The sequence below is a fragment of the Camelus dromedarius genome, chromosome 20, assembly GCF_036321535.1.
Source record: "Camelus dromedarius isolate mCamDro1 chromosome 20, mCamDro1.pat, whole genome shotgun sequence".
Lineage (NCBI taxonomy): Eukaryota > Metazoa > Chordata > Mammalia > Artiodactyla > Camelidae > Camelus > Camelus dromedarius.
The window spans coordinates 13,317,832-13,330,856 of NC_087455.1; the positions used below are offsets into that span (position 1 = coordinate 13,317,832).

At 35.8% G+C, this 13,025-nt stretch overlaps 1 protein-coding gene across 3 annotated transcripts in view; it reads right to left on the reverse strand.

The window, feature by feature from the left end:
• FAM91A1 (family with sequence similarity 91 member A1) overlaps window positions 1-13,025 on the reverse strand; it is a 115,402-nt gene that overhangs the window by 22,843 nt on the left and 79,534 nt on the right. For all 3 annotated transcript variants that reach the window (XM_064476865.1, XM_064476864.1, XM_010988769.3), the window contains 12 exons: window positions 11,455-11,539; window positions 10,282-10,433; window positions 8,644-8,701; window positions 7,880-7,947; window positions 7,189-7,302; window positions 5,883-5,973; window positions 5,419-5,481; window positions 2,737-2,843; window positions 2,227-2,265; window positions 1,608-1,720; window positions 1,054-1,169; window positions 123-235 (listed from right to left, as the gene is read on the reverse strand). In XM_064476865.1, coding sequence (XP_064332935.1) covers window positions 123-235; window positions 1,054-1,169; window positions 1,608-1,720; window positions 2,227-2,265; window positions 2,737-2,843; window positions 5,419-5,481; window positions 5,883-5,973; window positions 7,189-7,302; window positions 7,880-7,947; window positions 8,644-8,701; window positions 10,282-10,365 — 966 coding nt within the window. In that variant the 5' untranslated portion in view covers window positions 10,366-10,433; window positions 11,455-11,539. The remainder of the gene's footprint in view (window positions 1-122; window positions 236-1,053; window positions 1,170-1,607; window positions 1,721-2,226; window positions 2,266-2,736; window positions 2,844-5,418; window positions 5,482-5,882; window positions 5,974-7,188; window positions 7,303-7,879; window positions 7,948-8,643; window positions 8,702-10,281; window positions 10,434-11,454; window positions 11,540-13,025) is intronic.

Genomic DNA, 13,025 nt, shown 5'->3' on the forward strand with positions numbered 1-13,025 from the left:
CAAAGGGGGCTGCATTTTCAGGAATAAATCTAGTATTTTAAAAAAGACATAAAACACTGAATTATTTTATAATTAATCTTTCTTTTAAACATTTCCATGTTTAAACAAGAGATCTGACTTACTGGTGAAAGATTTCCCATCATTAAAAAGGCAGTAAGAGTTGAGTCGAACAGGAATGCAATACGCTTTGTATACGCCGTAGACAAACTCAAACTGCTTATACTGGCTGTGTCAGCTGAAAAAAAAAATTGTAATTTAAAACCAAGGAAATGAAAACTGCTCTTTGCTTACCACTTGGAATGAGAAAGTATTTCATTTCAGCTTTATTTAATAACTGGAACGTACATAATGAAATATAAGCAATATTGTAGTCAAAAGCAGTCCCAAACCTACTTTTCTCCTACATAAAGTTTAAAAAAAAAACCCAAAAAACCTTTTTTTAAGGCACTCCCTTTTGTACTGAATTTTTAAAAAACAAATAATAAACCAAGCCTTGATGACTGTCAAATCAGTAAGACTACCCAGCCTAACCTCTTCAGGCAAGTCACCTGGCTCAGGTGACAGAGCTACTGACGGGAGGAATGGAACCCATGCTGCTGTGCCCTATGCAACACAAAGCCACGTGCAGCCCCCTCGTCCACTATGCTTTGCCTCCCTCTGTGCCTTGCCCACGCTATGGTCATTCTTTGCTCGCCAGCTTATAGCCCAAGCACCATCTTCTCCATGAAGGCTCCCCAAACCTCTCTGGGCAGTAACACGGCTCTTTCTCTTCGCTCCCCACAAGCACCATTAATGCTTCTCACACTGTGGTGGTTTCTGTGGTTACACTCTCCAGATTTAGCTTTTAGAAGGAAACTATCATATTCCTGTCAATTTTATACACCCAATACCTAGCACAGTGCCCAACATATGGCTAAGTACTCAAGGACTGCATACTGAATGAATGAACCAGAACAAACTACAAAATAACCATAAGCCTGGAGTTTGCTTTACGAGTGGAGGTGCAGGCATATGGCTTATCTAGAGACAGACTCAAACTGAGTTACTGCTAACCTGGATCTTCTTGGCTGTTTGTATCAGTGTCAGTAGCCGATGAAGCTTCTTGTACAGGACTCCTACTTTCCCCGCCATCCCATGATAGGAGCATCTTTTGTGGATCTAAAGTACTCCTATTGATGAAGAAAACATTCACTTTTAAAAAATCATATAAATGATCATATAAAAAACAGCTACTTAAGTCAGTATTTAAATTATGGACATCCATCTAAATCCAGTCTTATATTCAAGCTCCAAATTGAGGTGTAGCCCCAAAATGCTCTGCACAGAGAGCAAAGATTCTTAACTAAACCTATGGATAGGATGCAGGGAATTCAAGAACCCTTTATATGTAAAATATCATATAAGCCTTTCTCTGGGGAAAGGGTTCTTAGTTTTCATCAGACTCTAAAAAAGATTATCAGAGCTATGACACACACACAAGGTTGAAACCCATGAATGTATAGGGTTCACCTCAATCAACAGATTGAATAAGTAAAATTTTTGTAAGTAAAACTGAATTTTTTTTCCAAAAAGAAAGTCTAGTATCCCATACTAAATAAATGAGTTACTTTAATCTGTTTACAGATGGAACATTCCTCCATGATGAGTGAAGTTGATCCAAATTTATTACTTGTCCCTTCTTATGGGCAAACCCCAATCGGCAGTACATTGACACAGCATTCTGAAAGGAACAGAAGGGAAATGAGCCTTTGAAATAAACTAGATGTCAGAAGGTAGAGAGAAAAAACTGTTATAGACTATGCTTGTAGTGATCCTCAAACATTTTCACACCATAACCAGAAAAAACAATTTTCAGTAGCCTATTCTTCCCTTACAGTCTTCACATATGTGGGAGCGGAATGCTTCCAACCATCTGGCCTGGCCCTCCCTAGAGCCACCCCCAAAGAAGCAGGAGTCGTTGGCTTCAACTGACTTTATTGCAAGACACTGGATGGGCTGCTTCCTGCAGTGCACAGACGTGTGACCGCTTGCTTTCAGTCCGTGGGGCAGAATACTGGCTCAGGGCCCTTATCTTACTCTTCTATGTCTTTGCAAGCACCCTGTGAGTGTGCACACTTCCTCTGACAGCTACAAAGAATCTCACTGCCTCCGTTTCTCAGTATCAAGACAAAAATCGATAATCCATTCAGCATTCCTATCGTAAGTGAAAAAGAGTATAAAAATTACCTTGACCAGGGATAGGTCTATCTCAAGGACATTTGCGAGCTGGAAAATAAAAAATTATTTTACATTTTTAGAATTATCAGCATGTTACACAGTTGTAATAGGCAATTTAACCAAAATCAGCAAAATTTAAATTACTAAGAACTGAAAGACTGAATAAATTTTGAAATCAGAATTTTCTTCTTTCCATAGCTCTGAGATGCCTAGAGTAGCACAAATTCAGGCAATGACCGTAACAATTAACTCACTCTTTAATTTTGTCTCATTTAAAATAAAAAAATTTCTAGATCAATCAATCGTACACAATGCTTTTACTGTAAAGTCATTTAAAAAGTTAATTTAACAATAGTATAAGCTATTAACTAAAAAATTTCAATATACATATGGTCTAAGATCTAACCATGTATGGATTTTGAAAATATTTTAATTATATCTAAATAATTTTACCTACTCTACACAAACTTATTTTATAATCTTGAGATTAATTCCCTCATAAGATGTTGTCACACTTACCTCTGCAACATTAGTATGCTCATCTATTGAAACAAATATCTTATAGAGTAGAGTTTCAAAATAATCACCTTGCACTCGGTTCATTACAAAACCTTCAAGAGGAGGAACTAAAATAAACAAAATAGACTTTTCTCAGTTATACAATTTTATAAAACAAGAAAATTTAATTCAGATTATCTATTCAAAAAGAGACCTCTGACTTAGGAACTGAGCTCAGCTTTTGATTCATTTTATCAACTCTGTAGGAAGTTTTTCTAAAACTCCCAAAGTTAAGGTCACATACAACACAACACTGTCTACACAGAGTCAACTCTGATGTTAGAGCATAAATCCTACAAGTAATTTAATCCCCATGGACCTCTCAGCATTACTGGGAAGTGCTGGAGGCACGAAGCTGGTAGAAAGGCAGGGGGACTGGGGCTGCTTCAGAATGGGGAAGCCTGCCACGGGTGTGTGTCTGATGCCTCTCAGGCAGCAGGGGTGACTGGTCTAAAGAAGAGAAAGGACTGTGAGTTGCCACACTAAACAAAACCAGTGGTCAGAAAGTACTGGCTCTCCACCTTTCTCCTATCATCCCCAGTCCATCCTGAGAAGAGGGAAACTCATCTGCATGACTGCCATGTGTGTCAACGGTATAATTTGCTCTTTGGGGCCTTCTAGTCTGTATCCTCCTCAACAGGAAGAGGGTCAACACCCTCTTCAGCACAAGAGGCTGTCTGGCTGTTGTGCTCCACCTGACAGTCTATTCATATTCACTTCTCTCCATCTCTCTGGTCCAGATGCCCTATCTAATCCACTTTACTAGAGCACTCTGCCCAACCAATAAAAAAGAGGCACCAAGCTTTCCTTTGCCATTCTTCCCTGTGGGCACACTTCCCTTGAGAACGTCCTGGGAAGAAGGCATGTGCCAAGGCCCTAGCAGGATTTGGGCGTCCCTGTATCCCCTAACCCAAACACCACCTAATTGTACCCAAAACTAAATTATCCCCAAGAGAGAGAAATAAGACAAAATTCAGGTGGTCAAAATGAAGACTGTGAAAAAGCACAATGTACATTTCAGGACAGGTTATTCACTTTACAGATCTGGTTCATGTCATTTTCTAATTTACTGCTGCCCATATTTCCAGTCATCCAAGAACTCTTAAGGATCAAGCTTCTTTTTAGAAATATTATAGTAATCCCATTTTTAATGTAAGTAATTCTTTTCCTACACTATCAGCTGTGTGTATAGTAAGTGCAAACATTTACTGAACACTTACTGAGTGCCAGGCTATACTGCCAGCTACCTTACATATACAATTTTACTTCATCTTCTTAACATTAAGAGTTGTTCAAAACTATACCCCTACCTTAGAGATGAAGAAACCAAGGCACAAAGAGGTGAGAAACATACAATTTACATCTAGGCAAAAAGAATGAGGCAACGCTACATGAAGAGATATGGAATGATATATCCATATATGATATGGATGTATATATAATATACATCTCCAAAATATATTAAGTTAAAAAAGCAAAGTATGAGCTAGAATATACCATCTGTGTAAGAATATAACCACACAAAAAAGGACATATACATATACACAAGTCTGTTTTTGGAAGAATATACACAAAACTTAGGAGTGGTGACTGGGAGAGGACCTGAATGGTTAGGGCTAGGCAGGGAAAGCAGACGTTTTCATATTTTTTATTTTATATCATAGTTATTGCCTACTCAAAAAAAAACTTAATAAAAATAAATAAATGTAGAGAAAAATACTTGGAAATAGCAAAGAAAATCATTTTTAAAAAAGACAAGGAAGGCCTGGCCATAAACACAAGCCAACAAATGAAGGTGAGGACGCGCCAGAGCATGACGACTGATCTGAGGGAGTATTTTTATAATAAGCCCTATCACCACTCAGTTGTTAATAGTAAGGTCTCTGGAATTTTCTGACAATTTATATTTGATTACACAAATATTAAGTATCTTAGAATGGTGAAAGATATCACAAACAAGAACAACAGCTGAAAGATATGATGGAAAACACACTTGTAATGCATAATCGAACTATAAGCCCCTTCTATAAATTGGTAAGATATCTAATCTATAAAAAAAAAAGCTCTATTCTGTGTTCAAGGATGTTAACCATATCACCACTGAGGCAAAAAAATAAATAAATAAAGGGAGGAGGGGGAAAATAATCTAAATAACCAGCAATAGGGGAAATGGTTTAATAAACTGAAATATACAAGAGTCTTAATATTGACTTAACTCGGGGAGGTGGGTGAAGAGGGGAGGAGATAAAGACAAAAAAAAGATGATAGCGACATGAAAAAATATGACACAGGTCAGGTAAAAATGCAGGATATACAATTCCAGATTACTGAATATATGTAGAAACTTATACACTAACAAGGTCTAAAAGGTGACATAAATTTATAAAAACGCTGATTTGATTTAGGATTGTGAGAAATTTATCTCAGATTTCTACTATTTTAATACAGCGTGTAATAAGATGAAAATAAGGAATTAAGTAAAATCACCACAATGTGTTACAATATGAAGCAGAAGTGTTTTCTTTGGAAAATTCTAACACTGAAGATCCTAGAATGACGTGTCTAAATTATTAGGGTGATAAGCAGTGCCCAGCACCCAGTAACCTTTCAAAAAAACACTGGAAAATATTGGCACATACTTACCTGCTATGCAGCTGTCATCAGATATTGGAACATCCAGATAAATAAATCCTTTGTTATATAAACCTATAGAAGCAGAAGTATCTTGTTTTAGATGGAATAGTAAACATTCGTAATTAAAATAAAAACTTTATTCCTGATTTTCTGTAAAGATTCTTACAACTTAATGCTATGTGAAAATGAAAAAAGTAAAATAGAAGAAAAGAATTATATCTAAGCTTTCAAATCTCAGTTTCCCTCAAATGCTTAGAACTGCAAAATTTTTCTTATGATTCATTTGTATCGATTTCTAATCTACGTAATTTTAGCCACACAGGAAAACAATAGGCTGAGGTCACATTTCAAACAATAACATGCCTTAAGAAATATTACTATTCTTATCTAATGGATAAATAATTGCTATTAGTTGTTGATGGCTTAAAAGAGATTTTTATGTTGACAAAAGACCATTTCTACTAACCACTTACTATGTACTACATTGTAATCTAGGGATCCCGAGAGCTGAGGGCCTGCATCAATGATCTTGTCAATAGCGCATTTCTCAGGCAAAGTGCATATCTAAGAAAAGCAAAATATTTCCAGTTAAGTTCCATCCAAATGAACTAATTCGCAAGACTCCTCAAATCTATTCATGTTTAAATCAATGGTTGCATGTCATTAGTTGAATGAACTACCTATTTTTTTCGTTTTTTACTCTAGAATTCAAACAAAAAAGCTTCGCATATAACCATCAATTAAGGTGCCAAAATACACAACCGTAAGGGCAAATACTTGCTGGTAAGTAATGCGTTCAGTAACAAATACTAATATTTACTCGTCTCCTTTGAATAGGAATCTGATCCATTTGCTGATTCTAAATCTCTCAAGTCAAAAGTTTATTCACAGTCCACATGATCATCAGTGACAAGAAGATCACTATCTTATGATACAGTCTGACATCTCTGCTAGGAAGTAAACATACTGAAGCAGAATTTCTAAGCCTTGCACTCACTGGATTTATTCCGTCCTCTGAAGTTTAAAAAAAAAAAAAGCAAATTAAAAAAAAGTCCACACACTCACTTATATTTCTTCAGCCACACGGATACGACCTGGTCTCTAGGCTCCTCACCTGTGGCTCCGCTCCTTTCCTCTAAACCAACATCTCTTTAAAATGTATAAAGCTTATATCCGATGTGGTCTGACCACTGCGAATAGCATTTCCTTTGATCTTGACACTACTGCCCTATCAAAGCACCTGCCACGTCAGTACAGAAGTTCAGCACAGAGACTAAGAGCACAGCAGGCTGCCTGGGTTAAACTCTGGACCGTGGCGACCACTGTGACTAGAGCCATTACTTTACTTCTCTGTGCTCACCTACCCCACGTGGGAAATGGGCTACAAATCATACCTCTGGGGCTGTTATGAGAATCAAATTAGAACATAAAAAGCACTTGCAGTAGTGCCTGGCACATCAAGCACATGGCAAGTGCTCGGAAAGTGTCAGCCCATATTGTTGTTGGTAGCTGCAGCATCGTGTCACTTCACGTGAATCTTCTAATTAAAATTCCCCGATTATTGTACACAAACCAAGTCAAGTCTCTATTAAAAGAGTATTTTGGAAACCCGTCAATATTCTAGCCTACACATCATTTATAATATTGAATTTAAGTTTAATTTCCTTCAGGAAAACCAAACAGTGTTACCTAAAAAAAAAAAAAAATGTAACTCTATTATAAAATTATGAAATAATTTTAAAAATAAAAATTCAATGTTTAACTTTCAAAGACATCTACCTTTATGTCATCTTCTGTGATATATCCAGCCTGTACCACCCACCACGCCTCTATGGCAATTTCCACGGGCTTCACTGGTAAAAGATCACGGGCTGTTTTCCTTCTGAAAAATTTCTGCAATGATACAAATATTTGAGAATTTGCAATCAACCTAAAATTACTACTTTTTTATTAATCATAGTATAACAAGATTATTTCTAACAGGCTAAATAAATACCTTTTTTAAAATCTCATGTTTTAAAATATAAAGTATTCTAGGTATATTGACTGGAGAAAGTCATTCGTAAATTATTTCAAAATAAATTACTTCAAAACACTATCATTAAATCTGGATCTAAATCCAGACATTCAAAGGAAACCCAGCTTAAAATGCTTTTGGAAAATGTGCACTGATTTCATCCATGAAGTGAACCCTGGGAGTGGAATGAACAGGTAAAAAGAGCAGCAGAACAAAATTAATTTTTACAAATAAATGAAATGCTCTATGCCCTAAATATTTTAATTCAATAAATTACTTAAGCTATAACCTAGAGAATACTGACAAATTGTTTTGTATTGTTTCTGTATTAAGCATATTTTATTTGATCAAAGAAATCACAATTCATTATTCCTACTACTTAAAAAAAAAGTAATCAGATTGTGTGATAAAGAAGACATGTCATGAAGTCAGAAAGAAAGGGAAACAACTTACTTTTGATGATCTACACTGATTCATCAAATCAATGTACTGGTTTCTTCCTATGCCAAGAAGTCTTAGACCTAAAAGAAAGGGCCTTTCCTTTAAAATCACTTAATATATTTTGATATGTCAGTATGCTCACAAGTCTCTTTGGAAAAAATCTTTGGCTTATGTTCATCTTTTGCTTACTGACAATATCAAAGTAAATGGAATTCTTCAAGCAAAATATATAAGAAAACCTACTGGGAGAAATGAATTCAAGCTGACATTTTTTGACATTAAATGAGAAAATTTTTTAAAAAGCAGAAGTCCCCCCAATTCCAGGAAGTCCAAATGTACTTCTCAGCAAAAGTTCCTTCCTAACATAACAGAACTATGCCACATTTTCAAATATGCACTTCATCAAAATAAGCATAATAAAACACCTGCAAATTATGCAACAACTGTGTAGCATGCTGCAAAAATACTGTGCACAAATTTTCTTCCCTCATTTGGTACACAACACAACCCAAGTAACAGAAAGAACTTTATCCTCTAGAAATATAGAGACTAGTTCCATTTTTCTGATTCTACCACTCTAAAATATTCCTCTCTTTGACTTAAACTAAATCTTATTCTTGACTTGTATCACCTGATAAAATTCCTCTCACTAATGTGGCTTGCTGTTCTCATCTTCTAAGTCTTTCAGGTTAAAAACACGATACTGACAGATAATAACATGCATGCACAAAGACACCCCGTAAACATTACCTCGTTCAGCATAATTAAGTACTTACAGTCAGCAGCAGTAAAATTGGGCAATGAATCATAACTCTTCTCACTGTTCATAATGTCCTTTTAAAAAGACAAAAAATTTTTCAGTTAAATGCAAAACAACCTTAGATAAAAACATGTGTATGTTACTACAGCCAAGGAGAAAAATAGTAATTATTACACGAAGAGCTGAGAACAGAGTTTGGTAACCTAAAGCATGCATGTCACATAGGGGCACTTTCCACATGGACCCAACCTACTAAGTGAAGATCAGAAGCTGAGATCTGGGTTTCTCACAGCACTCTGAATCACAGACCATTGCCCTGTAAAAGCTATGCAAGGAATACGTCTATTACAGCTCAGGGCTCCAGCCTCTCCACACTTCATACATGATCCTAGACTCCTACCCCGAGAAAAGGCCTGAAAACATGTCACAGTTCCATCAACACGCATCCAAGACACACACTGCCAATAGAGATCTTAACCACTCAGCAGTCTTGGCTCCTCCGAGTCCCAACAAGCAAGAGGTAAACTTAGTATCCAGCTTCTTCCAACTCACATCTGTTTTTCCAGTAATAAACCAACTGTTTACAGTGGGCCTAAGACCCGTTTTCAACCCAGGAGCTATAGGCCAATGGTGTTAAGAATGGATACCAGAGAGCAGCAAGCACATGGATGTAACTGAAAGCTGGTAAATGGGACAAGACCTTGCTCTATTATCTCCCCCAAACATGTGGACAAAACCAGAAAAATAATCAGAGACAGCAACAACTACTCTACTTACTGCTCAGCTGCCACCTTCATTATGCTACCCTGGTTCTAGGGACAGAGACTGACAGAAACCTGGGCTGTCAGGCCTCAAGCTTTACTTTGCCTTTCCTTGGAAACAGGAGACATGGGACTACAGAAGTGCCTATGAAGAAGGAGTTTAAGGAGACAGGCAAAGGGAGCTCCCGCGAAGGCAGCACATGCGAAAGGGAGCAGACCTCACTACTGAACTCCTTCTGTCCTAGGCTGTGCTCTGCTCTTCAAGTGGCCACTGAGCCCAGCACAGTAGCTCTCAAATGGAATTAAGTAGCAAATGAATACTAGATAAACACTGCCAACCTTTACATAAAGCTGGCTTAAAAATAGTATATAACCAGTATTAAAAGCTATTCAACACAGGACTAAAAACTGCCTTCGCAAAAAAGGCTAACATCTAATAGTTAATATTAGTGGAAAGATTAGCAGCCAGGGCTACCAATACTTTTCTATTCTTCTGACATGTGCAATATACAACGTTGGGTCTCTATGATCATTTATTCTTTCTACTGTTAGAGAATAGCTAAATACATGATGTTTCTCTGAGCTTCATGTTCAATTCTGTCACCCACATTTTCAACCGTAATCATGTATTAAAAGCAACAAATTTTAGACTGACTAATGCTACAGTGGTACAAAGGGACAACAAATCTTCAAGAACACAGAATGAAAATAGATCCTTTCCCTCTGTGAAAACATTGATAATGACAACTACTTGTACAAGTGTCGTTAAAACAGTTAACCTTGTAACCAACTGTACTTTTTTACACTATAAACTCAGAAACACTGTCCACTGGGCCAAGTGCTGCAGGGCTGATCATCACCCACCCCATCCTTAAAGATTCACGTATACTCACCTCCATAATCCCAGTATAATATGAAAATGGTGTTATCCTCAGGCCCTTCACCATGATATCCGATAAATGGTAAGGGTACAGCATGAGATGCTCTCGACTGTACTTTAACAGTTCCTCGTAGTATTTTCGTTCATCTTTCTTGACATGTTTAACTGGGGGAAAAAGGGGAATTCTCCAGTTTTTTTCATATGTCCTATACTTACATATAATTACAAATACAAGGAGAAATACTTTACAAACTAATATTAATTAAAAAGAAAAGTATGAAAATTGTAAGAGAACAAATAAAATAATCTAAGTTGGAACAAAGAACAATTATACCACAAGAAATAAACTTCAACATATATAAGTAAAACGTATAATGGGACAGATAAGTAGAGAAAATTCCTACCGAATCAAAAAAGCAAAGAAAGTGAGCATGGACTGTCTCCCTAAAAGGTATAAAACGTAAGCTATGATCTATCCAATCCCTTACTATGATACTTTACAAGACAGCCGAACCGAATGGCAGTTTTCTAGGAAATCAAGCCTTTTTTTTTTTTTACAATTATTTGCTGGTTTGTGTGTTTTAAATGTAAAAAGGTCTCTGACTTCCATGGAAAATGTTTAAGTAGAAAACCTATCTCTGAAATACTATGCTTAACATGAGAGTAACATATAAGAGGGAAGACTAGCAGGGTAACAGAACAAAGTAACCTGACACAGAAAAAGCAAACATTAAAAAAAGTTTTTTAAAAAACCATGAAAACAACTATATTTAAAATCTGTTCCAATTATTATAGAGTCTTCATTAAAGTTACATTATTTGGAAAATTTATAAAGACCAAAACAAAACTCTAAGTAAAAATTATTAAGAAGTAATGTACTTCTTTTTTGGCATATTTTCTCACCTAAAGGAAAATGAGGACACTTGAATCAAAATAAATATTCTATACATAAAATGAATCTCTAAACAATACTCTAAAAAATTATTTTCATTGGAATTAGAAATAAATATCTACTTGCTAATGCAAATTGTTGTTAGGTATAATGGGTCAGTATAGAGTTTCTTAAAGTCTGTACATGGGAAAATTTCAGACTATGAAATATATATATAAAAGATTAGAGAGGTTTATGAAAATAATAACTCAGCAACAGTCAGTTCTAGCTCACTGCAGAAATGTGTCTACTTACCTAAGTTGCTTCTATATCGTAACTGATTGCGGATACTGTACAGGACAACCTGCTTTTCATATTCTCTCTGTGAATTTCCAAGACTCTAAAAAAAATTTTCAAATAGATTTAAAATAGTTTCTAAACTATAGTACTTTTCCTCCATAAAATTTCAATACCATGCCCCCTAATTTTATTCAGGAATCTCTAATTTCCAGAACAGAGTACAGAAGATTTTCCTAAATTTTATTATACTAATTTCCTGCTATGGTATTAGAACAAAAATTCAGCGTGTTTCTTTTCAGTCTGCCTTTCTAAAAGGACTTACTGAAATTATCTAAAGTATTTACTATCAAATAAAAGCAGTTTGAGAGCGTAACTTCACTTAAGTTAATAAAAAACTAAGTTCTACTGATAAAGATTTCCTTCCTAACTGTCCCCGATTTGTGTGGATGGATTAACCGTCTCTTGCAGTTCATTTATTTAAATTTAAGAATGACAACTAAAGAGAGATCCCTGTCTGATAACTATAGTTGAGGGCTATGATTATTAAATATTAAGATTTCTGGAGAATGTACATTTGAAATGTACCTCTAAATGATAAGATTACTTCTTAAAATGTCATCTCATAGCCTCATCAGGAAACATTAGACAATTTTAGAATTCCGATAGAGCTTTTAATGAGCAAAACACTTTCTAGCTGTGAATCTGGTATTTTAAGTTCAAAACTGGGTACTCATGAAAGCAAAGAATCAGTGTGTCTGATTATAGCTAACATTATATTCAAAGTGAGACCATAAACTTAATATGTGACTGCTACCCTCCTTTTCTAATTACTAGGTATGATCTTTCCAGCACATTATAAAATAAAATTAAACATCTTAAGAGATTAATGACAGAAAGATCAGAGGACTCAGTTCATACACTTCTTACTCATAAGTTTTTGAAAGGTAAATGTCCATACACATATTTCCACTCAAGGCAACCTTTACAAGACAAATGAACTCACATCTAAACAATCAGGCACATAACTGGAACCACTGGTGAGTAGCATTTTAAGAAGAAAGGGATATAATGTGAGAAAACTAAAAATCTTTATTCCTGTATCTACGTTAACTGATTTATCACTGGTTAAACCACAGCCCACACTACTGCCACAATGTATGTGCCTGTGTTGTTTTCATATTTTAACATTATGAGTAGTTAGGAGTAAAGTGCATAGTAGAGTACCTACTCTCCCATCTTTCATGTAGCATCAAAGCCAGGGTCAGTACTGAAGATATTTAGGGGATTCAAAATATTGGGCTTCCTATAAAACTTTTAAAGGATTTCCTCTAGCTCTACTGCCAAATAAAAGTCTCTTTCTCAAGGAACACAAACACACACATACAGAGCAGACAATTTGCTAAAATCTTAGCAACTTCCAAACTTAAGGATTTGCTCTTCTGCTTCAAGGTAAGTCCCTTAATTTATCCTAACTTACAAGCATTTTCTCCCTTCAAAACTCTATTCCTGGTAACTCCAGGATAAACGTGTACATCAAGCCATTTATACAAAACATAAGGGTCCATTATTCGTAAGCCAATTAGAGA